Source organism: Peromyscus maniculatus, chromosome X, assembly GCF_049852395.1.
Source record: "Peromyscus maniculatus bairdii isolate BWxNUB_F1_BW_parent chromosome X, HU_Pman_BW_mat_3.1, whole genome shotgun sequence".
NCBI lineage: Eukaryota > Metazoa > Chordata > Mammalia > Rodentia > Cricetidae > Peromyscus > Peromyscus maniculatus.
Window position 1 is genome coordinate 51,262,477 of NC_134875.1, and position 26,485 is coordinate 51,288,961.

General features: G+C 38.1%; 2 protein-coding genes across 5 annotated transcripts in view; one reads left to right on the forward strand and one right to left on the reverse strand.

Annotated features, from left to right (window-relative positions):
* Positions 1-21,060, reverse strand: part of Dnaaf6 (dynein axonemal assembly factor 6) — a 40,539-nt gene extending 19,479 nt beyond the window's left edge. The window contains exons 1-5 of the mRNA XM_006970314.4: positions 20,945-21,060; positions 12,673-12,843; positions 9,094-9,166; positions 6,181-6,286; positions 1,810-1,906 (exon numbers count right to left, since the gene is read on the reverse strand). Of these exons, the coding sequence (XP_006970376.1) occupies positions 1,810-1,906; positions 6,181-6,286; positions 9,094-9,166; positions 12,673-12,840 (444 nt within the window). The 5' untranslated portion in view covers positions 12,841-12,843; positions 20,945-21,060. The remainder of the gene's footprint in view (positions 1-1,809; positions 1,907-6,180; positions 6,287-9,093; positions 9,167-12,672; positions 12,844-20,944) is intronic.
* Nup62cl (nucleoporin 62 C-terminal like) overlaps positions 20,456-26,485 on the forward strand; it is a 71,865-nt gene continuing 65,835 nt past the window's right edge. Inside the window, exon 1 of one of the 4 annotated variants that reach the window (XM_042269198.2) lies at positions 20,456-20,549. The gene's annotated coding sequence lies outside the window, so the exon portion shown is untranslated. Of the gene's footprint in view, positions 20,550-21,089; positions 21,344-21,375; positions 21,477-26,485 lie in introns of those variants that run through there. The other 3 variants (XM_042269196.2, XM_076561629.1, XM_042269199.2) reach the window with 3 other exon arrangements.

Below are 26,485 nucleotides of genomic sequence, written 5' to 3' on the forward strand. Positions count from 1 at the left end.
GGCTGTAGTATGGCTCAGCTGCTAACACGCTTGCCTTGTAAGCACCAGGAGATGAATTTGAGTCCCCAGAACCTATATAAAAATGCCAAGCATGGTGGCACACGCTTGTAATTCCAGGGCTGAGGAGATCGAGACAGGAGGATCTCTGAGGCTCTCTGACCGGCCAGTCTAGCCTAATTGGTAAAATCCAGGTTAAAAAAAAAAAGACCTGTCTCCAAGGAGGTGGATGGTGTTCCTGAGATGAGAATGACATCCAAAACTGTCCTCCAGCCTACACACAGACACACATACACACATACACACACACACACACACACACACACACACACACACACACACACACACACACACGGGGGCGGGCGGGGGAGTGCTGTGGCACTAACAATGTTTTACTTGATTGTTCTTCATTGGTGTCTATGCCTTATCCAAACCTGAAGATCTGTTAGACTTACAATTGCCTACATTGAGTTTAATTGCTAATAATAAAAACAATTTATCTTTATTAGGTTATTTCCCTAGTTGATTATGAATTCATTAGAGGGCAAGCACAAATATTCTCTATATATTCTTATTTGGGTTGAGATAAACTGTATATTCCTGTTACAAGATGCAATTTAGTTTCCAAGATCCTTTATTCAGGATAGCTTTAATATTAAAACTAATAGCAATTTGCATAAGAAAAATGGATAGACTTGCAACCGTTTTATTTATTTAGAGCCTAGAATTTCTCCAGAGCTTAGAGCAATCACCAACACTAGACATCAAAAACATAATTTTACAGTAATTTAAGGGAGAGAAATTTGAATATTACTGGTAAGACCCTGGGAACTAATTACTTCAAGATCACTTGAAATCTTAACTCATTAGAGTTTGAAAAATCTCCTGAGGTACTTAAAGTCACTATTCCCATTATGTTACTTGATTCAATTGAATGTCTTAGATTTTGTTAATAAGAGAAAACTTGAAGCCAGTGCCAGAAGGAGAGTCCATTTATCATTTTCTTGAGAAAAGATATTAAGCATCTCCTGTGGGTACCTCAGCACTCGATAATGTAAGAGAAGGAAAAGGATTTAAAAAAAGAATAGCCCCTGATCTAAAAAAATAACATTCTAACACCAATTACTTGTTCATGTTGTCAAAGTGAGCTGAATTTCACATTCTAGGGTTGACTCAGACTTTTCAACAAGATCATTATGAGGATGGAATAAGCAACACTTAAGTGCTATCGTTCCTATTATTGGTATTGCTATTGTTGTTAGAAATGGTGACATGGTCCCCGATGTGCTGTGGCGTCATTCAAGCGAGGGAACTAACCAACATTTTACAACTATTTTTAGCAGTAAAAATCAGATCTGAAAATCCAGAAGAAAATACTTTTTGAATTTCCCCATTGCAGGCTGAGTCATCCCAAGAATAGAGAAGAAATAACAGATATGACAGATTCAGGGAAGGAAATATTTTATCCCATTTGGCCTGTCAGCTCATCAGAAGGTAATAACTGGTCAGATAAGCAGACAGCAGGAGAATGGAAGAATATTCAGTATGATATTAGCTAATGTTAATAGGACTAGAAATAGTGTATTGGGTCATATGAATTTACCATGTTTATCTGTACATTTTGTCTAACATACATAAGCTTAGGTGATTTTTGGATGTGATCCATTTAAAATGATCTCATCAATCCCCTGGCAACCTTAAACATAGCAGCCACCATTTGCAGTTTATATATTTGTTTACAATTCTATGAAAATAGCAGTTAGTTATCTATAATGGTCATATGCAAAATGAGGAAGAAGAGGTAAGGCTTACCACCAACTCCTGACAGCATGCTGTTGAGGGATCCTTTCCTGTTAATCCGAGGTATATGTCCTCAGTTCCCACTGTTTGTTGGAATACAATCTCATAACTGAAAAAATACCAATGACAATACTCAGGTAAAAGAGCCATTTCGTGTCACAACACACAATGGATACTAGAGACTTTTTGAGGTTATGTTCGCACAAAAAAGGACTAAAATAGATAAAGTGCTCACTATTTTTTCAAATATGTACTAGAACACAAAGAAACAGAAGTCTAGAAATGCATTCAAAACAAACACGGAGGGGCAGACTGAGATTTTGGACATACTGTTTTCTAAAATAAAGCTTACCTGTTTCAGATATATGCCAAATAAGTGGGTGGAAGGAACTTCTAGTATAGGCCCAATAAAATTACAAGTGAAAAAGAACCATTCTTTGAATACAATGGCTCAGAAAAATACTGAACCCATACCCATGGGATTGATGGATAGATTAAAAAAATCCTTTGCTGACTGTAAACTGCAAAGTAAAGACAATCTAGATTCAGTATTGTCTGTCATTAACTCTGTAACCTTGGTGAAGTTACAAATGTACAGGATCTTGGCTCCTACATTTGTATGATTTATAGAAGACACAGGTGTGAATGACCTGATCTCAATGGTTGCTTGTGCTTCTAAAGTTCTACAGCAGAAACACGGTGGTGGTATAGTTGTCACAGCTGGACTATGGGGTTTTGATTCAAGTCCAATGGGACTCCTAATACATGAAAGGTTTTCCTGATCTCTCTCTCTCTCTCTCTCTCTCTCTCTCTCTCTCTCTCTCTCTCTCTCTCTCTCTCTCTCTCTCTCACACACACACACACACACACACACACACACACACACACTTCACAAATATTTCTTTTGAGGTGCTATATCTGTTCCAATAGAATGAAACAATGATTTACAAGGGTTTTTTTCCTTTTTCATCCTTCTTCCCTTTCCCCTCCTTTTCTCTTTCCTTCTCTTTCTTCTCTTCCTCTTCCTCCTCTCTCCTCTCCCCGTTTCTTCTTCTTTCAGTGCTTGGAATCTAAACGAGGGCATCATATACACATGCTGCAAACTGTTCTACCAAGGACCCATACTCTCAGATTTATAAATTGATTTTTAATTTTAATTCTACCCGGAGAAATAGTGCAACTGCAGATTAGAAGGCTAAAAGACTTGACTTTCTGACAACTTGTAAATAAGAAAGAACAAGAATGAGAAAAAATGTCTCTGAGTTTGAACGGGACTAGCAATAGGTAGCTGCTTGATGTGGAATACCTTTCTCTTAATAAGCTGTAGTGTCTAGCAAGTATTATAAAGGTGAATTCAGGTTAAAACAAAACAGAAGGAGCTGAACTGCATGTGCATGACTTCCCAGATGAAATTCCTCAAGTCTCTGCACTTATCCTAAGCAAAGAATACCATTTCCCTACCTCATACTATCTAGGTTTACCTTGAGGTCCCCAAGGCACCTCAGAGTTTAATGTATCCAACACAAAACTGTGTCTTCCCCATCTCTAATCCTAAATTAAATTCAGCATCCTCTTTGATGCTTTCCTCCCATCCTTCATATGTTGTCGATTACAAAATATTCCTTCAAACCCCCTGAATTAATGACCCTTGTAACCCTACCACCAAGCCAATGACTCAGCTTAGGTCCTTGTTACTTTCCATTTGGTGGCTGCAACTCTTCTTTTGTGAACTTCGTGTTCATTATCCATTTTCCTCTTTATCCATTAGGACATTTTTGAAGTTAAACTCCATAAGGAAAATTTTCAAGACAAAAATTCTTATAAAGCAGTTTTGTTCATGTAGGGACTGGAGTTATTATTCACTTTGAACCTTGGCAGATGCTCTCTGGAGAACTTCAAATGTCTATGTGAAAAGTGGACATTTACTCTAGTTTCAGGCTGGCTGCATATGGATGTGAGGCTTTCATTCTCTAATGTGACAAATGAATGACTTTCATATAGATACGTGGGTGTCATACAACTTGAGGGTTAGTCATTCTTTAGACATAGAAATGTGCCACCTGCCCAACACAAAACAAACTCAATGGCATCTCTGTAGGTTCTTGGTCTCAAAATGTCATAGCAGGGCCTTTTATTTTAATTTTATCTTTTTTATTTTTAACTTTTTTCTCATTTTTACCCTACAGGTCCTTTGTGTATATAATATGGCCCTCAGCTTTGTGTTTTATAGGATTCCTATGTGTGCCAACAAGTGAGTCTCTGAGTCGATATATGTTTCATGTACCTTTTCTTGGGCTCTTTTCTTTCTGTTTGTTTTGTACTATTACAATTTATTTGGATTCGCCCGGCGGTGGTGGCACATGCCTTTAATCCCAGCACTTGGGAGGCAGAGGCAGGAGGATCTCTGTGAGTTCGAGGCCAGCCTGGTCTCCAAAGCGAGTTCCAGGAAAGGCGCAAAGCTACACAGAAAAACCCTGTCTCGAAAAACCAAAAACCAAAAAAACAAAAACAAACAAACAAACAAAAAAAACCCAATGTATTTGGATTCTTTTTTAAATCTTATTTTTTTATTTGAGACAGGGTTTCTCTGTGTAGCTTTTGCGCCTTTCTTGGATCTCACTCTTTAGACCAGGCTGGCCTCGAACTCACAGAGATCTGCCTGCCTCTGCCTCCCGAGTGCTGGGATTAAAGGCGTGCACCACCACTGCCAGGCCACAAGTTTACCTTTGTAGTAAGTATGTAAATCATTTAACATGTATTGCACCTAAACTATTTCATTTTATTTTAAACTGAAAACACAGAGACAGATAATTCTGTCAAATATTTATAATGTAAGATGTTAAGATTATCTGTAAATTTTAGGATGCCTTTATAAGCAGGTTTTAAAGACTGACTAGAGATGTATCTTACACAGGCTTGGCTAATGAATGGACTGTGGTGGCTATTTTTATGTCAATTTGACACAAGCTAGAGTCACTGGAGAGGAAAGGGCCACAGTTCAGGAAATGTCTCCAGATGATCAGGCCATAGGTAGGCCTGTAGGGCATTTCCTTAATTATTAGTAATGGGGGAGAGTCCAGCTCACTGTGGGTGGTGCTGCCCCAGGCTTTTGGTCTTGGGTGCTAAGAAAGCAGGCTGAGCAAGCCATGTAGAGCAAGGCACTAAGGCAGCACTCCTCCATGGCCTCTGCACCACTTCCTGACTCCAGGTTCCTGCCTGGTGTGAGTCATGTCCTGACTTCCTTCAGTGAAGAACAGCAATGTGGAATAAGTGTGAGCCAAATTAACCCTTTCCTCTACAAGTTGCTTTGGTCATGGTGTTTCCTCACAACAATAGTAATCCTAACTAGGACATGGACCTTGAAAAGAGAAGTCATATAAATGTTTTAAATCTTTGATTTTTTTTTTTAAATAAAGCTTACAGGTCTTTGGCATTACTTATTAGAAATCTGTATCCTTTCCTTCAGTTAATTATCTGTGATCTACCATTGCTTTTATTTTCAAAGCATACAAAGCATAATTAAAAAATATATACCAGACAGTTTTGTAGTCAGACTTAAAAATGTTGTCAGATCACTTGCCATAAGTCTTTCAGAATAAAGTAGGCCAGACTTGAAGGTGGAGGAAAGATCCCAAGTTCAAGGCCAGCTTAGGCAGTAGAGCCTGACCCATTCTAAAACAAAATAAAACAAAAGCCTAAAACTAACAAAGTACATTATAATTCAGAAATACTTGTTTTATATTTCTAGGTATTTTAAATACTCAAGATTTTAAGAAAAAAATGTATATAAGTATTTAAAAATCTATTTAACCATTCCTTAAAAGAGTGAATTTTATATCACAATTAAAAGATTTTGCAAGAAATGGTTGTAGAGCAAAACTTGAATCTCAGTTGCAAAATATACTGAACACTGAGCATAGCCCTGAAATATCTAGTAAATAAGTCTGAATAATAATTGATAATTGGAGAGAGGACATAACCTTGTGCTGAAACTACAGAACATTGAGTAATTAAAAGCAGGTCTTTGACAAACATGGTATTGTAATTTTGTTGTATGCGTGTTTATAATTTAATGGGCTGTTTTTCTCTCATTGGTAGTTCTACATTAAACAAAAACTGAAATTGAATATAAATTTAATAACAGAAATGGCTATATTTTTCACTATTGCTAGGTAAATAACTAATAGGAAGGCATTGTATTTCATTATTTGTTTTTGTTCTAGAACAGAAAAAATAATCAATTGTATGTACCCTTTGTATAGCACTGTAGTTTTATTTTTTATGTGGTGCAAGTTACTTTATGAAGTTTATAAAAATATAATAGTAACAGATGATACATCGAACCTAAGTATCTAAACACATTCCTGGCGTCACTTGACTTACTCTGGGATTTCTCGAACATCCCATATATCATCATGTTCTGCTCCTTCTGGAACCTCTTCTGGATTCCAGATGTTCTCACTTTCATTACCACTGGATTTAGGGATGGCTGTGAAGAACGAGAAGACATAACTGAAGCTGTTACTTGTTCATGTTCTTCATACTCATTTGGGACAACTAATCAAAAACATTTTTATTTGTAATCACTAACTCATTTTTGGTCCCCATAAGCTAAATTATAAATTACCTTTAATATCATTATAGGCCAATGCATTATATAAATGTAATAATAACTGTAGAAAAACACATAAGCAAAAAGAAGAAAATATGATAATCTACAACTCAATGGCCTGGAGATAATCAGTATAGTTATGCTAGTGGAATACATATTTTTCAGAAATACAAATAGGTTCTTGTATAAAATTTTCACTTAAAGAAAAAAATGAAACATAAGCAATCTAACTTGGATAGTTATATTGTCTTGCATTGTGTTTTAGTATAAAAGCTCTTTGACACAATTTCTATGTATGCATCACACAATTTTTAAAAATCATGTCAATTAAAGCAATGGAAAACAATGGCTGGATGGCTGGAATGATTACTTTTTTTTTTTTTTCCCGAGACAGGGTTTCTCTGTGTAGCTTTGCGCCTTTCCTGGATCTCGCTCTGTAGACCAGGCTGGCCTCGAACTCACAAAGATCCCCCTGCCTCTGCCTCCCGAGTGCTGGGATTAAAGGCGTGCGCCACCACCGCCCGGCATGGAATGATTACTTTTTAATGCAGTATTTTCCTACTGCACATGCGCACTTTAAGGAAACTCTCTGTCACTTGTCCTTTATGCAAAACTGAGCAGGTGCTTGGGTTTCTATGTACCATTTTTAAATGTTTAAAAATCTATAGGCTCCAGTAAGCATGCAAAAGCCCAGCATGCATTCTTTCCATTGGTGCATCAAATGGAGACCCACCTTACACTCAAAACATTCCTCTTGGTCCTTTTAAGCTTTCCCAGAAATGCACCTGTGTCACGTTTTCAGTTCCACAGTTCTTTGTAAAGCATCTGTTTCTATCTAGCATGAGTTTTCCAAAGCCTAAGTGCAGGCTTATACATAACATTTACACATGACTCATTGCCCTCCAATTTTTTGACATTATCAGACCTACATTATTGGAAATATGGCAACATGGAAATCCATTCAGATATGTACTAGTCTGTCATATAGTGAGTATCTCTGGAGTAGAGCAAAGAGCCTCTTGAGTGCACAGTAATAATAACTGAAAATTTAAAACCACCCTCAGACCTCATTTTATCCATTATTTTAAACATTTTTTTCTACACACTATCTTTTAAATCAGTTAATTTGATGAACAAAATGTGCTTCTCCTTTCTGGTCATCCTCTTTTGCAAGAGAATTAACACTTTCACATTTTCAAAGATTTGTAAAATATTCCATTCTGTGAAAATGTATAAACAGAAATGCTTGGGAGTCACAAAAATGGCTTTCTTATTTTTTGAACTGTGGTTTGTTTGTTTGTTTGTTTGTTTGTTTGTTTGTTTATTGTGCTAGCTGAGTAACAATGAACTACAATCCTAGCCCTTGTGCCAGTGAGTCTTTTTTAAGGAACCCCATGAACTTTCCCTTTAGAGACATTTTGATGTAAGATAAAATTACATAGCTGTTTGTTTTGCTTTCTTCTTTAGAACTCTTTAAGCTCTGTCAGAACAGATTTTTTTTTTATTTCCTTTGTAGTCACAAAGATGATCATATTGCCTGGTACAGAACAGACTCTCAATATATTTAAATATCCTATAAGTATTTATTGAACTTTTTTTTTTCGAGACAGGGTTTCTCTGTGTAGCTTTGTGCCTTTCCTGGAACTTACTTGGTAGCCCAGGCTGGCCTCGAACTCACAGAGATCCGCCTGGCTCTGCCTCCCAAGTGCTGGGATTAAAGGCGTGCGCCACCACCGCCCGGCTATTAAACTTGTTTTAATAAATGGATTTTGTAAAATTGCTACACTATACAAGACTGAAAAATGAGAATCTAGGTCTTGATATTCCTATGGTTGTAACAGATGAGGAACGTGCCTAAAATTAGGCCTAATCATGTATCATTTCCTCAGTCTTTTATCTAGAAAATACACCAAGGAATGTAGACAGTTCAAGGAAAATTAACTTTCCTTATTAGAAAACTACTAACCTGAAGCAGAAGTAAAAATGTCTGCATGTAAATGGCTGCTCAGCAGGATTGCTTCAACTCACCTCTTTTTGTTTTGTTTTGGTTTTTGAGTCAGGATTTCTTTGTGTAACAGCCCTGGCTGTCCTCGAACTCACTCTGTAGACCAGACTGGTCTCGAACTCACAGAGATCCTCCTGCCTCTGCCTCCCTAGTGCTGGGACCAAAGGTGTGTGCCACCACTGCCCTGCTCAACTCACCTCTTTATCTCTTAGAAATCACATGCTTGTTTTGAATTGACAAATTAAAAATTAATTTGTTGGCATATGCAACAAGGTTTTGAAGTGTGCATAAATGATGGAATGACTAAATCAAGACATATGCATTATTTCACATATCTATCATTTGTTTGTGGTGAAAACACTTCAGATGCACCCTCACAGCAATCTGAAGTATCTAATACAATGTCATTTACTTCATCTTATTAAGTATTAGTTCTTTTTTTTTTCTTTTTCCGAGACATGGTTTCTCTGTGTAGCTTTGTGCCTTTCCTGGGACTCACTTGGTAGCCCAGGCTGGCCTCGAACTCACAGACATCCACCTGGCTCTGCCTCCCAAGTGCTGGGATTAAAGGCGTGCGCCACCACTGCCCGGCTTAGTATTAGTTCTTATTAATCTGACTTTGCTGAGGAAAATACTATATTGATTCTATTTATCTATATTACTTTATTAAACAACTTACCTCTGGGCTCTTTGGCTTTAGGCGGTCCAATATTCCCAGGACCCATGGCTCCAAAAGCAGGTGCGAGTTGTCCCTTGAGTAGAAGCAAAGAAGTGTACTATTCTGGAAGCACTACTTGTATAACATATATCACTACTAATAATTGAAATTTGATGAGTTGTCTATCTAAAGGAAACAACCCTCATAAACAGTTCCACTTTAATCATTCACTATTGTTACACAACACAGCCACAGATGCCAACTATTGTTTTCAATGTGCTTTCCTCGTCCTTTCAAAAAAGTATTTGCTTTAATAGACTCTGAGGCCGAATTGATTTTTTTTGGTCGAACTAAATCCCTGGTTCCAGCCCAGTGAATCGTATATCCCTTGGGAGAGGAGGAATGAGCCACATTCATCTCTATGAAGGTTAGAACCAAGTGTTAGTAGAAAAGCATTGGCACTTTGGAGTTTGGGCAATGTTTGGTTATAGTCAGATGAAAGACAGACTTATGGGAGTACTTTATTGAAATAAGAGTAAGCAGAAGCTAAGAATTTAGACATCAAAGGATCCATTTAAAAGTCCTAATAACTGTTCTTATCTCTCTCTACTTTGGGGATGAAATGTTGCTCTTTTTCCCCACTTCCTAATGCAGCAGCTTCCAATTTACAGTGTCAGATGAATGCCAAACCACTTCTTTTTTCATACAGTCATATGCTTATTTTGCCGTCATTTTTATTATGTTTTTATTAGTGTGCACACCCTTGCAGAACAGTCTTCACTCTTTTCGACCCAGTGAAACACATGCTTAGCCCATCACCTCACTGGCCCCTTTCAGGAATTCTTGGAGATTTCAATGCAATCTCAAGTTTCTTCCTGATTGTTCATTCCAACATCAGACTCTGAGGTTCTGAGTCACTCCATTACTGGCGGTCAAAATATCCTTATTTCCATGGATTCTGGCACACTATCACCTCTAACTCCCCCTTTTAGTTCTTGCCCTCATAATCCAAAACATGTCCAAAAGTTGCAGAGTCCTGTTTGGGTGAGAAGAATAACATCTGTCCTTGTATGTTGCTGAGAAAGCTCACCTGGGTCTCTATTATGTTAAACTATCCCAAAAGTTATAAATCATAAATTAATATGTAACATCACAACAGTATGTGAGATGGTAATGTTTTTCCAAAAGGAGATCTAAAACTGTATGTGTGGAGTTAAGGAACTGCAGATATTTTTATGTGAAAATCCCAGTAGTATTCTGGACCGATTTTATTCTGTTTAATCACCGAGGTCACATAAATGTGTGGTACTTTTATTAAATTACTAATCATCAGAATACTAATAGTCAATCAGAGCAAAGCAGTTCTTGGAACACAAGGGCCTCTTGTTTTGCAGTGTCTCTTTCCACAGAAAATTTAAATCAGTAGAAATGAAACCATGAGCATTCTGGAAAAAATTGATATGCTCTTCATGGACAGTTATGATTGGATGAGTATATTAGAGCGAAGGGGAGTTTCAATTTATTAACTTAATCAAAATAAATGATTAAAATAAAATTTCAAGTGAGGAGGTAGAATGAAATAATAAAATACCACCTGGTAATTGTTTTCTATAAGGGCATCATTTAAGCCTGTACCATGTATCTACAGTCAATTTTCTAAGCAATTTGTCATTCCAATCCATGTCACTTTGTAATACTGGAGAGATTTCAAACATCCTTGTCACAGTGTCTGAAGATTGGTGGAATCTTATTTCCCTTAAGTCTTGAGATCACCTGGGAGTTTGAAAAACAACAGACTCTCTTCCCAATCTCCCAGAGAATTAACAATTCATTTAGAAGAGGGATGGTGTAAATGAACCAATGTGTATGCAGCAGTTCTCTTGCTGTTTTTCAGAGTCCATTTTAGAGAACACATCACTCTTGTAATCATTTCCTAGTTCTCAGGATTGATACATGTTAAAAACGAAAGGCATTTTCTCCCCAGGAAAATTTAATAGTTCAGTAGGAACATTAATTATTCTCCCACCGTACTGAATCTCTAATTCTATACCCTCTAATGTTATCTGTACTGAGATGTCTGAGTGACCAATTATCTCAAAATTGCTTATAACCCACACATACACAATCATATATTATTATGGTAATTTTCTATTATGAATTGTGCAATTCAGTAAAATGATGTTACAGTCTCTCTATTTTCATAAACACTCATCTTTCCTCCTAGAAAAATCTCTAGTTGCAAATAAACATCCTTCTACATAAACACCAAAGGGAAGAGGGTTTGTAACCAGTGCTGATCTTTACCTCTGTATCAGTTCCAATCACAAGCTCTGCTTAACAATATTAAGGGTTTCTGTCTTTCAAACACTTACTATACTCTTTCTATGTAGTATAAGCCTGTCTTTCCCAGGATGTACACTCTGAAAAGTTAGCATTTTGCTATTTCACCTTAGGGAGCAACTTCGTGGCTACACTGCATCTAACTTTTTCTCCCTGTGTCTTATTTGTTGTATGTATTTGATGCTATTATCAATGACTTGGTTTTTCTTTGTTTGGCTCTGCTAAGACTTTTCTCTAAAACTCCACGTCTCCTCCCTCACCTTGGCTCTATGCTGACTCAGTAGTCCTCTTCTACAAATTTTATTTTCATTTCCTATCTTTTTAAATTCTGATCTGTTTCACCTAATGAGGTTGGATATTGATCTGGGCCACTGAGTTTGTGGTCCATTCATAAAGTACGTGTTTTCACACTACATCAAAAAAAAAACCTGGAAGGAATAAATTGATATATACTTTCATAGAACATGGTTTATGTGTGGACATAGTATAATTTCATTAAAATAATTTTGTGGAAATTGAAATGTTCTGATATAGTAGGATAATTGTGCACCAAACTTTCTTTACCCTGGCTAATCTCATTGCCAAAGCTCACTTGTATTTAAGGAGGGAGGGAAGACCAGGGTGTCCGGGAAATAATAGCAGTGGCCTTGGACTGGTAACTCTTCTGTCCTAAAAGAAGCCAATCTTACTGCTCCAAGGTTTAAAGGTGCTACCTGTCCAGACCCCCACATGAAAATCACCTGATTATATATCTAAGCATGTGCTGGGAAAACCCTGTTAGTAGACGAAAGCTATTTTTCCCTATCATTTGGCTTAAAATATTTTGTTGTTTTCCTATGTAGGCCTTTTTTTCAAATTAAGAGACTAGGATTGGGAAATCAATTAATACTGCATAATTGAAAGTATTTTCTTTGTAGGAATATTGTCTAGGCATAAACAATCCCAGCTACTCCTTTTTGCAATGGTTGTCAAGCATTCTTTGACCATAAATATAAATGACAAACATTTTGAAATGTGGCTACTGCTACCATAGTTACAGAACTATTTTCCTATTCAGTGTTCAGGTGGTGTAGAAAAAATATAATTATGTTTGCTAGAAATGTACTAGAGGTTATAGTCTCATGCATAATAAGCCTTCCAGCCTCCTATGCGTATATCAGATGACGGTTCTGCTCCCACAGCAAGGTGGGAACGAGGTGTTCAAATACAGTTCCACAATTTCCTTTAGCATAATTAATATATCTTTAAGTGTATGACCACCTGTTCAGCATCCAAATCATCCTCTTCCTCAGGATACAGTAGACTGGACAGTGCTTGCAGGGCCGAGACAGAAGACAATGTCTCAACTTTCATATTTTTAGCTTCCATGCTTTTTGCTTCCAAATTTCCTCTTTCCATATTTTCAGCTTCTGCATTTTCCGATTCCATATTCTAAGGGAAAAGAGGATCGGGCACACTTCACTTTTCTAAGACATAAAGACTTGTTTCATTCTCATGTCTCCCTTCTTTCAGTGCGTCACTCCAGCATCTCTGACATAGTTGGAAATACTTATAAAGTCCTCCACATCTGTATTTTTCTAAGTCACAGAACCCGGGGAACCAAGTAAATCCAGGCCTTCCGACTGCTTTACTAAAACTTCATGTTCAATCTAACGAGCACACACTGAGTAACTACGTGAGTCTTGGGTTTTAAGGGGCTTAAGAACAACTAGGTGGAAAGCTTCAGATAGAGCTCAATTGCAAAATGCTTGCTTACCATGCTCAAAGACCTGGGTTTAGTTCCCAGCCTTGTAAAAAACAGAAAAAGAAGCCCTTGGGGGGTTGATTCAAAGTGCAAGTTGTCATAAGCTATGTACTATTATTCAGGAAACCAGTTTCAGATGATCTTTTTTAACCCGTTTCCTATCGGCTGTTCAGCCTGTATATTCCAGTTTGTGAATTGAAAAAGATCTTGCTTCAGGGATATACCCAAATAACCTTTACTCATTTCTCATATTTGCCCCAGGTAAGTGTGTACCTTTTTGTTTCATTTATACTGTTAATTAACCTTTGATGAGACCTAGCCTTACAATGACATTTGAAAACTCTAATGCATTGGCTCATTTTAGTGAAATTCATGAACAAAGAAACATTTGTTTTTATGATTATAACAGTAATACTGAATCCTATCATCCCAGTAGCAATTTTGAAAATAATCCCTGCAGTTACATCCACAGCAGGACAGTTAAGATCTTAAAAATATATCTCAGAGGTGTCAGGCTTTAATGAGTAACCTGAGAAAGACTGTAGAGTTGTGCTTACTGTTGGTAAATTGGGCATAACTGAAATAGGTATTTTTCCCACAATTTTACAGCTATTTTTAAAACATCATTTTTATAAACTTCACTCTCAGGGAACATTTCTCTAGCAGTTTTAATTAAATTATACATGAAAACTTTGCATTGTGCCTAGAATGATAATAAATGTTCTGATATACTCACTTGTCAAAATGACCTGTATTGAAGATGGTATTTTCCAAGTCTTGTTTTACAAATATTTTTACTTTCTTTGTTGAATATATAACTGATCTTGATACCTTCTAGGGATGTCAAGGGTATAAAATGCTAACTTCTTCTGTATCTCTAATATGGAGGCAAAATATACCAGCTAAGAATGGGGGGCCTGGGGTCATGCTGTTTGGAATTGGATCCATCATGTACTTCTTAGCTCTGTGGCTTTGAGCAATTATTTAAATTCTCTCTACCTAATTTTCTTTATCTGTAAAGTAGAGGATAATAATAGTGTCTGTCTCTTTGAATTGTTACAAGTATTAAGTAGCTTACTACATATGAAAGAGCCTGGACTAGTAGAGGGTACATAGAAGCACTCAAGCTATATTGCCTATCATTAGTTCTTTAAAAGTTTCATTTTGCTGGGCATGAATATCACTTTTAATAATGATGTCGAATAAGTTAATGATAAAGCTCATTATATTGGAAACTCATTAAACCAGAAAAGGTAAAGTAAAAGGTGACAAAACAATTTCTCTCACGGGATGGTCTGGTAGGCGGCTATGGAAATGAATAATTGACACATATTAAATTAAACAAAAGAGGCTTCTGTTTATAGTTTAAAATTCTTCTTTGATTATGTGTTCATTAAATATTTAGCCAACATAGAAAGCAAGATGTTATTTAAATATTTTCTACCTTTGACAGTGAAAAGGAGAAACGCACCCAGACATCAGATATAATTAGTATCCTGACTTGAAACTGTACAATGATGTGTTCAAGAAACAAATATAACAGAAATTGCTTCTTACATCAGCATTGATTGCTCTATAAACTTTATAATATGATGGTCAATTATACAACACTGATGACCGTGGTTGCTTAAATATGAAAGGTTATATAACATCATTATCTGAAACCTAGTACCACAGATACTTGTATGAGCATGAGGCTTCGGAGACTTCAAGAGGGGGCCACGGAGAGAAGAGTAAACAGACCATCAAGCTAAGCTACAAGAAAGATATTCAGAAGGTCCAAATATAGCATTTGATGTGGCAGTAGCAACAGCTACTCACACAGTCTTCTCTGACTGGCGGGGACACGGTAGCAGGACTTTCTGGATGAAGAGAGGTATTTAGAGCAATGAAGGACCTCCAGTTGGGGGGGGTTGGAGGTACAGAAGGAAGGGTCTGGTTACTGAGAAACGCCAGGGGTTTAGAAGCTAGATGAATATTCAGAATAGGGCCAGGATCAAAATTCCAGAGGGAAAACAGTTACATAAGCCAGGCCCTGCATCAGCGGCTTCCTGTCATCCAGCACCCACAGTGGAGGTGATGAAGGAAAATTGTGACTCAGAAAGTGTATTGGACACAGGATTGAGGAAAAACAAATTAATTCTACATTTCTGCCAGTTACTTGAGAAGGCTCTGACTGGGTCTTGGGTGGGAAGCAGGCAGTTCGGGCACTGGGAAGCTATACATATAGAAAGAACATCTTCAAAAACCACAGCTGGAATTTAGTCAGCAGTTGCTGAATACTGAATGAAATATGATTAAATTCATAGGAATGTGGCATTTCAAAATAGTAACCTTGGAAGGTTATATACTGATGTAAATTATACCATCAATGCTCCAAATATTTTAGAAATTTTCTTTTCTCTTGGCATTTCCTTCATATGTATCACTAAGAAAATAGATATCATTACAGCATCATTCAGTTTGATTACACATCGGATTTGTCTCTGAGTGATTTCCAGATATATCTAGACAACCACATTCAAAATATGAAGATTTGCTTCTTTGAGAATATTAAAAAGAATATGATATAGGCCTCAAGGCAGTTCTAAAAATACTAGTCTTAAATGCAATTTGAGTAATAGCAACATCATTAGAATAAGTATGTTAGCTGCTCAAAGTGACTGCACTGAAGGCAGACCACATCTTGGGGTATAGGTCTGTTTTCAAAAATTAATTCTCCACAAAAGTTCCCAGTAGTTAATATCTTATATACCTGAAGCATATTGGAAACTGGACTCCCAAATTATGCTGGCATAAAATCACATTGACTCACATTATAGCTAATTGGAGCCAAAATATGATAAAATGGACACTTTTATAAAAAAATTTTTCACTATACCAAATGTAATAACAATCTGTAAGCAAATAATAAGTGCTGATAAATCTGATGATACATTTTGAGAAACAAAAGAATCACAAATATTTTGTGAATAACTAAATAGCTGAAAATACCAAAAACGAAATCGTTTGTGTGAATTATTAGAAAAGTTGTAAATCCAATGAAAATGAAACTGCTGCCAACATTTTAGAAGTCTAGTAAGTCAAAAAATAGTATTAAATTAAAAGATAGTTATCAAAGCTCATTTCATATGATCATCATTTTTTTTTAAAGAAAGAAAACTTGCCTTTTTAGTTTTTTATTTGTCAGTTTGGCAATCACTGATTTCAGGATATAGCTCTGGTAGCCAAATTTTCTGCCCTTCTCAACACATTTTTCTCCTACATATATTCTACATTCTGTTAATAATGTACTCTGTAGCTTGCTGCCTTTGAATCAGAGTACATTCTTCTAATTACTAGACTACTTGGGCAGACTAATGTGGTGATTTTTTTAAAGTAAAAACTTCTAGAGCTATGGAGCCTATATTTCAATGCGGCATTTATACTTCTTTTATTAAGTTTTTTGGAACAATTTCATACATATGATTATATAATGAATTCTTATTCCTTTCTCCTCAAAACCCTCACTTATCTCGTTCCTATCAATTCCTTTCCTAGATTAGTGATTTGGGGGTTTTGTTTTGTTAGACATTGAATTTAACCAGGGCCATCTGTGTGACCACTGAATTTGAACGACCCATTGGAGCTGGTAGGGTCTCCAGTGGGTACACAAAAGCAATGTAGTCCCCCTACCTGAATCATCTGCAGCAAACAGTTCAGCAGTGAAGAGGGGTTTCCCTAGTCTTTCCTCATCCACATCTGACTACTGACGGGCATATTTTAAACAGGCCAAGATTAGGATAAGGGTTGTGGTAAAGTGCTTGCCTAAAATCCTGTACGAGGCCTTGGGCTTGATCCTAGCAAAGTGGGGCTAGAGCGTGAGAAAGAGCCAAGAATGTTTTTCTTGAGGTGTGTCCACTTAGAAAATAAATGTTCTAGGCTTCTGTTTTTTCTTTCTTTCACTCTCCAATACCAAATGCAGCTCTCCCATACAGAGCTTTGATTTTCCTACGTCAATCTGAGCCTTTAGAGCCTCCAGAGATAAAAATGTAGTTGGTGGATATCTTTCTAACCAATAAAAACAACAGACAGTCCAGAACCAGCTGGAACCAAAACACTGGGACCAGTTAGGGACTAAAAATGTGTACCAAGAAGGCTCCAGATCTATGGCACTGAGGCATTATCAATACCTTTGGGATCAAGGCAGACTTTGTGAGCCTAGCAACAGTCTTTGTCATTTATGCATTTTTTGGCCTCCATACACAGCATCTATAAGAAAGGCTTTTTAACTACTCGGAGAAAAGTGAAAGTTCAGTTAGTATAGTATACATGCTTTGCTAAGTATATAAAGTATAGGGAATAGTTCGAACATATTTTACTAACTACACAGAGTAAATGGAATCAGGAAATGAAAAAGCACCAGATATAGCTAGGGGGGTAGCTCAAGGGTTTCTTGCCAAATGGGGAAGAAGCCGTGAATTTCATCCCAGGCGCTGCAACAACAGCAGCAAATCATCAAATAGCATCCTGTCTGAACTTAATAGGTGCAAACATGTCCCCAGGGAGAATTCTGTTGATGACTGAATGACTTCACATATTTCAAAATCTTTTTTTCTCTAAATACATTTAGCATTTTCTACAACTTTATTTATATAGTGCCTTATTTAGCAATTCTGTCTGAAAAATTCTTTTGAGAAATCAAAAATAAACATCATCTCTGCTCATATCTGAATTTAATGATAATATTCTGGCTGTTTTTGTCTACTTTTGGTTATGCTTAGGATTTTAATCTAGGGCCTTATGCTTGTAGGGAAATATTCTATTATGGCACACTAATGTATTCCTGCCATTAACAAAATAATCTTGGGGACGGATTGGTAGGATGGCTCAGTGGTAAGAGTCCATGCTGCTCTTCAGAGGACTTAGCTTTAGTTCCCAGCACCCACATCAGACCTCTCAAACTGCCTGTAATTCCAGCTCCAGGGAGATCTAGTATCTCTGACTTCCTGCCATTAAAAAAATAATCGTGGGGACGGATTGGTAGGATGGCTCAGTGGTTAGCGTCCATGCTGCTCTTCAGAGGACTTAACTTTAGTTCCCAGCACCCACATCAGACCTCTCAAACTGCCTGTAATTCCAGCTCCAGGGAGATCTAGTATCTCTGACTTCCTGCCATTAAAAAAATAATCTTGGGGGGGGGGCTGGTAGGATGGCTCAGTGGTAAGCGTCCATGCTGCTCTTCAGAGGACTTAGCTTTAGTTCCCAGCACCCACATCAGACCTCTCAAACTGCCTGTAATTCCAGCTCCAGGGAGATCTAGTATCTCTGACTTCCTGCCATTAAAAAAATAATCTTGGGGGGGGGGGCTGGTAGGATGGCTCAGTGGTAAGCGTCCATGCTGCTCTTCAGAGGACTTAGCTTTAGTTCCCAGCACCCACATCAGACCTCTCAAACTGCCTGTAATTCCAGCTCCAGGGAGATCTAGTATCTCTGACTTCCAGGAGCATCTGCACTCGTGTGCACATATCCCCACACAGACACACACAACTAATTTTTTGACAACTGTACTCATCAGTAATTCTGTGCCTACTGAAACTAACTCAGTTATGAACTGGGGATGTAGTTCATAAGTTCATAGGTATGTTCATAAACATGCCAAAGGTCCTTGGTTCAACAGGAGGTAACCATGTTTTGTCTTTAATACCCAAGAATAGTTTCCTTTTTTTTATATTTCTATCATTCACTACCATAAAAATATAACTATGGGAGCTTAATAAGGTGTCTGTCACAAACTTAAAATATAGTTAACTGATAATTTTTTTTTTAAGTATCTGGAATCTTTCAGAAAGATGAATGGAAGCCAGGACTTGAGGTACAGCTACTCTGAAGACTGAGGCAGTTCAGGCAAGTCTGGGCTATGGAGCTCAAGGCCAGCCTGGCCAACTTAGTGATACTTTGTCTCAAAATGAAAAATGAAAAACAAAAAGAGAGCATAGGGGTAGGGCTCAGTGGCAGCATGTTACCTAAACATAAAAACATAAACCTTGCTGTAAACAAAAACATAAACCTCGCCGGGCAGTGGTGGCGCACGCCTTTAATCCCAGCACTCGGGAGGCAGAGCCAGGTGGATCTCTGTGAGTTCAAGGCCAGCCTGGGCTACAGAGTGAGTCCCAGGAAAGGCACCAAAGCTACACAGAGAAACCCTGTCTCAAAACACCAAAAAAAATAAATAAAAATAAAAAAAAAACATAAGCCTCGCTTGATTTAATAACTCTGTGTCTGCACTTTATCTAGGTTGCTTATACAAATGGAATCTCAGCCGGGCGGTGGTGGCGCACGTCTTTAATCCCAGCACTCGGGAGGCAGAGGCAGGCAGAACTCTGTGAGTTTGAGGCCAGCCTGGTCTACAGAGTGAGTTCCAGAAAAGGTGCAAAGCTACACAGAAACCCTGTCTCAAAAAGCCAAAAAAATAAAAAATAAAAATAAAATATAAAATAAAATAATGGAATCTCTACCATCCTTTGAAAAATGCATTGCATTGCTTTAAGACTTGGTTTTCTTACCTTGACCAGGCTGACCTTGAACTCCTAGGCTCAAAGGAACCTCACACATCAGCCTTCCTAGTAACTGGTACTACATGGTCTCGAGAGTGAGTTTATATACTGAGATGGAAAGCTTTAATTTTTATGATGCTCATCCTGCGCTATCAAAAGCTATGTAGTATATTTGAAATCCTAGCACTTGGAAGGTTGTGGGCCTCTTTAAGGGATCCTGGACTAAATAGTAAAGGGGATGGGGTGGGGTGCTATACAGCACATTTCAGGAAAACTTAATACATTTGGCGATAATTTATTCTTAGTTTCATATTCAACTTCTATATAAAGAGTGTTGACTGGTAATTTTTCTTTCAGTTCTTTGAAGTGTACTCCTAAGGTCAAAGACCTGGTTTTGTTTACTTCTGTAATCCGGGTTTTGAATCCTTAACACAACAGGAAACTCTTAGAATTAATGATCCTTATCTCTCTACTCAAACTGGGTTCTCTCTCATTCCTCACATTCAATTTTTGTCACAGTGTTGTATATTTTTAATGGTATAGTAAAATGACAAAATACTCTCCTAATCAGCCTCTGGTGGAGTAGAAGGATTTTTAAGGTATAAGTAAGCTTTGTCCACTATGTTCCGACCCAGTAAACGCGGGTGTTATGGCTGTCCAGTCCTCGAGGCAGTAATCAACGTCCTCAGAACTCTCAGGCCGCTGAAATTCTCTCCCCCGGAAATATTGCTCCATACGGGAGCCATTTTATTTTTATTTTCCTGTTTGAAAGGCGTTACTGAGCGGACTCTTCCTCCATTTCCCAACCAAGGCCTGCTGGTACATAATTAATACTGCTTGTTTCCATAAAACGGAAGGTAAGATGAGTCTTCCAACTTTGACCACCCAGACCTACCTCCGAGGAACCAACTGACACTCTCAAATTATTTTTTAACGGAAAGGAGGGACGCATTGAGAGTGTGTGAGACCTGGGAAAGGAAATTTGGGAAATATTTGGATGTTCATTTTTGTTTTGTTACAGTGGGTCAGTACCCAGGCCTTCTCTAGGAGTTTTTCTAGAAGCAACATCCTGCTGTGGGTGTTAAAGAGGGTGGGACTTCGCGAACATTCGCCTCTACTTTGAGCACCATAGGCCTTTTGAGAGGTATCGCGCCGAGCCCTCAAGTATTTTAAATTCTCCCTAGTTTCTCCAACTGTCGCAGCGTTCAAGGACCCCCTCTGTTTTCCCCTTCTAAGGTTCAATTTTCCTCACCTTGGTCAATGCTCCGGCCACAGCCTAGGCTCCGAAAATAGACTGCCGCTCGCTGTGCGTCGCCCTGTTGCCTGGGTAACAACTTTGTTAAACCCCTCTCCCACCTCCCACCTCGGGTTCCCGCTTGACTCTGCTAGCCAATCACAGAAGAGTCTCCTTTGAAACAATACCCGAGGCAACCAATCCCAGCGCGTCCCGTTCGGGGTCTATGGCTGCCCTTTCTAGTTAAGTAGGTCGACCCCGAGTAAGCCTCTGTATCTATAGCGGGCTAGCTCCTGGAGTTGGCTGCTTCCCTGCTGGAGTAGGTCCGGCTCCGGTTCGCCTCCTTCTCCCGACTGCTTCCCACCAGCCCGCGCGGTTACTTTGCGGACGGGATAGCAAGCTCGCTCAACCACGGAGGTAAGTGCACGACGTTTACATTTGCCCCATAGGCTTTTTGCATCTAGCTCATTTTTTTTTCCTTCCCCGGTGGCGAATTCCGGGTCCGAGAACTCATTACCTTCGGTAAATCGGGAGCCGCGGACGTGGAAGGGTAAGGCTCGTGGGCTAGGGTTGGGAAGCTTGGTGTCCGCGATGTTCTCGCTCTCCACGCCCCCCTCCCGTGACAGAGACACGTGTTGTGCCTCTGTCCCTACTAGGTACTGGCTCTTCGGGAGACCGTACAGTGGTGGTCGCGGCGGCGGCCGTGGGGATGGTCGCGGGGATTGCGCTTTTTATTCCTTACGGGGGCAAATCCTGTCTGTCCAGGAGCCCCCGGGAGAGCGGAGGATCGGCTGGCACGATGCTGTAGTGGAGCGATGTCAGGGGTGGGGTATCATGCATCCTAAGTCCCGGGAAAGTCTCCGGGCACGGTGCCCGCTTCGGCGGCTTGGGAGTGGGGAAGCCTAGGTGTGCGGACTCTTAGCCGCCGATAGGGAATTGAGTATCTTCAGGTTAGAGATAGTTCCCCACAAATTACTTGATTTGATTTTAAATAAAGGAGAAAGGAAGGAGGAATGGTACAAAACTGCTTGTATATATGATTTGAGCTGTAAGCCAGGTGACATAGGATGGTTTAATGAATACTTTTGGTTATTTCTGGGAATGGAATTTGATTACGAAGGTACTGAACTACTGCCCTTGTCTCAGCTAAGGTGCTTTTCATAACTTACCGCATATGGCGAAGGGGAAGTGGTAATGAAGTTTTAGTAATTTATTCATTCTGCTTGTTATTATGCAAGATAAGGAAAAATATGAGTGGAATACTTTAAGTATTGGCTTTTTAGCCAAATAAGCAATACCATAATTCCCTTTATTACAGTGGATGATCATGGTTTAAATGCCTTCCATTTTGTTACGTCTCTAGATACTTCTACAGCTTGTTACATATGTTTTGCTGTCTCGGTTGGTTTGTTGGTTTTTGTCTTTGTTGGGTCTCTTTGTGTATGAATTCTAAATATGTACTATGCAACCAGTGTTTTGGAAACCTTTTGGCTGTGACTCACGAAAAGAAATACATTTTAAGACTGAAATGTGAGGGAGTATGTCTGTACTCTCAGCGCTAGACTGAGGCGGGAGAATCACAAGCTCAAGGCCAGAATGGACTAAGTAAAAAAAAAAAATCGTTCTTTAAAAACCAAACCAACTTTATGCCGTATCTGTAGTACACACAAAGAAAATATAATTGACACAGGCTTGTAAAATCAATACCATGTGCAATAACACTTTATTTTTTTAAAAAAATATAGACCATGATCTATTAATAAATTGTCTTTCATTGTGGAAAAACACTGGCCTTAGACCACTGGGTTTCAGCCTTTTGTATGTCTTTACTGAGTTTATGAAAAACACAGATCGTTCTGGAATAGTCCAGAAATTGATTTTGTGTATCTGCAGCAGCACCCAGGAAGAAGGCGCAATTGATCTATGTCACGTATGTGAAGTGTTTTGTACTGTGTCAGATGTAAAAAAGTGTTCAGTACCCCCCCCTTGGGAAAATAACTATTTATTTTAGGAGTAAAATGGACCCTTCAGGATTTGGTTTGCCTCTAAAAGAGGAATCCTGTGCCAAGCACGGTTTTCCAAAAGGTTGAGGATATAGGGGATGGTGGGCCCCAAGATCCGAGATGAACCTTCCAGTCACATGGCTTCTGAATAGAGTCTTGAATATATATATAGACACTTGGAGAAACATTGTGAAACACTGGGACTGGAGAAGCTCCGTGAGTTGTCTAGGTTCCTGATGTCAGTGAGTCGTTCTCAGAGATTAGTACTCACTTGATTACGATCAATATTCTGGTCTAGTGTGCTTTAATACTCGAGCAGATATGGAGGGCAGAGGTGGAGGAGTGACGAGTGCTTCCTTCTATTGCCTAGCCCAGAGAACAGGTAACTGAATTTGACTTGTAGTTCTGCTTTAAAGTAATGAAATTTGAATGATGTCAAAGATTAATCAAAATATACCTGAAGGTTGCTAGCTATAGAAAGGGGGGGATATCACTTAATCTTTTAGAATATATATATAATTACTTTAAATCACTGGTTAAATAATTTATTAAACCAACACTCAAAGAAATTAAAGATGAAAATTTCACCCATTCCTCTATCATAATATCATACTCTTATTCCCCACATTTATCCATATAACCCCAGATTTTATGCACAATTTTGAGCCTTATTTACAAATTTAGTGTGTTTGCTTAATATTGCCCTGGGAATTTTATTTTTTTAAAAGCACATTCAATATTCTTTAATTTAATTTTTGCCTTAATAACCTAACAATATTCCAGTTAGTGACTTGGTTTTAATTTATTTAGCCTAACTAAGCCAACAACAGAAGACTTATTTCCAGTTTTTCTGTGTTTATAAAATAACACTGTAAAATCTTCATTACTTAAAATCATTTATGCAACTTGAGTCTTCCATTCTGTTGGACTTAACAAGAAGTTTAAAGGGGAGGCCAGACATCTGGACTTGCATGGGAGTTTCTGTTCTCCTTGGTGTTTGAATTTGGCTGTCTAGTTTTATATGCTCAAGCAGTAATAATCAGCTATGGTGTCTTTTATATAGAAGGGTTAGGGTGAATGCATTCTTTCTTTTACCAAATAGACATTTTCAAATGATTTTTAAAATACATGAATCATAGAAGACTCAAGGAGACTCAAGTGCTTTAATAACACTCATACTGATTAGCTTTCTTTATGAATATCTTCTTCAAAGATTATATGAATGTGTATTAATTTTTAATTTAATTTTTTATAAAGCATCAAATTAAGTTGACTACAAGAAAAGCTATAATTGATCTTAGAGCACACCTCCCTCTTCAGAGCACACATACTTTTGTATTTTTTGTCCTTCTACATTCTAAAACATTAAGTAGTCCTTCTTATAAAAATTATGAAATACTTCAAATAGCAAAAATAGTCAGTGATATCCCATCACCCAGATACTCACTGTACATATAACAGTTGCTAAAGTTTGCCTATATTTTGTTTAGATGCTGATTTTTTTTAGGTATTGGAGATTGATACAAAGGCCTCAAGGGAGCCAGAGTCTCCAGATACCCTGGAGCTGTGGGTACAGGTTCCTGACTGTCTAAACTCAGGTCACCTTCAAGAACAGAAACATACTTTTAACTTAACTGCTGACCCAACTCTTCAGCCGAAAATGTAGTTTTCTTTTTTCATTTAATTTTATTCTTTGAGAATTTTATGCACAGTATTTTGGTCCAACTTATCACCCTCCAATTCCAACTTTTCTCTTTTTAAAAATTAAAATTAAAAACAAGCCTTGAGTTTATATTAATTTCACAATTTTTATGGAGTGATGGCTGACAAAAGTGAAAATGTATTTCTTTATTAAAAAATTATGTTAGGGACTGGAGACATGGCAGTGGTTAAGAGCACTGGCTGCTCTTCCAGAGGACCTGGGTTCAATTCCCAACACCCACATGGCAGTTCACAACTGTCTGTAACTCCAGTTCCAGGAGATCCAATACCCTCACACAGACATACATGCAGGCAAAACACCAATGCACATGAAATGAAGTTAAATAATTTTTTTTTTTAGAAATTATGTTAGATAGTCCTCTTCCAGAGGACCCAGGTTCTATTTCTCACACACACAGTGGTGCACAGACACCTGTAACTCCAGTTGCAGAGTATTTGACGCCCTCTTCTGGCCTCCATGAGCACTGCATGCATGTGGTACACATTAAAATAACAATAAATAAATCTTTTAAAAATCACTTTAGAGCTGGAGATAATAGCACAGTTGTCAGAGTGCTTGTCTAGCATGCATGGAGTTCTGGGTTCAAGCCCCAACTCCTCATAAAAAACCTAGGTGTGGTGGCACATGCTTATTACCTGAGCACTCGGGAGGTAAAGGCAAAAGAATCAGAACATCAGATTTATCCTTGGTTGTTTAGTTGAAGGCTAGCCTGGGATACATAAAACTCCATCTTTTTTTCCCTTGGTATGTACCACTGTGGTCTTTCCTTTTCCAGTATTCTAACTGCTAACATCACTCACAAAAAATGAGACTTGCTGCATAGTAATTTACAAGCTTTTCCAATAGCACACATTTTGTCCCTCTTCGTTTTCAGTATTCAGATGGACCCAGGGCCTTACACATACTAAGAAGCAGTGTAGCATTAAGGCACACCACCATCATCTCACTCATAATTTCTGAAAACTTGTTTTTTGAGGTTTAAATGATATTATTATTATTATTATTATTATTATTATTATTATTATTTTAGGTAGCATACAAGCTCTGTTTTCACTGTGATGTTTTCATATATGGCCATCATATTTTGATTTTCTTAAATCACACATCCCCCTTACTCTCTCTTCTCCTAATACACCTCCCAAGCCCCATTCCACTCCCTAAATAGTCCCCCAGCTTTCACATCTTGGTCTTTAGGGTTTGTGGTTTTCTTTGTTTGCTTTTGTTTTTATTTTAATTTGTCTAGTTCTTAAAATGAAGTTCTGATCTTACAGCTTTACAGCATTCTACTACAAATGGGGGAAATATACTTAGTGAGATAATAAGAATGTTCTGCTTCCTAAGATATTTTAATATGAACTCAGAACCAGCACCCTGTTTTCAGATGCCCTATTATTTTTAAATCAAATAAAATGACCAACTTTATACTTTGATTCTTCCCTATTTCCTTCAAAATGTATGTACACATTTCACCTTTCTCTAGCCATTGCTTATCAGTGACTCATTTAAATAAATTATCAGTAACAAATATTCAGAGTTGGCCTCCATGGCCATTAGTGGTAAATAAAGTCTTCAGTGTGCTTTGAGGGCTAGGTTTTCTGACTTTCTTCTTCAGTGCCCCCCCCCTTCGGAAGACTTTATATCTCAGTAGAATCAGAACTTTCTTCAGCAAATTTGTGCTCTCTTGCTTTCCCGCCTTTCTAATGAATGGTATGCTAAGGAATCACACATGCCATCAGAAGATGCTATTCAGAGGAATGGCTTTATTACTTAATAGTCACATTTTGTTCATTCTGTGGCCAGATCCTTTCATCATGATGTTCCCGAGGACAAAAA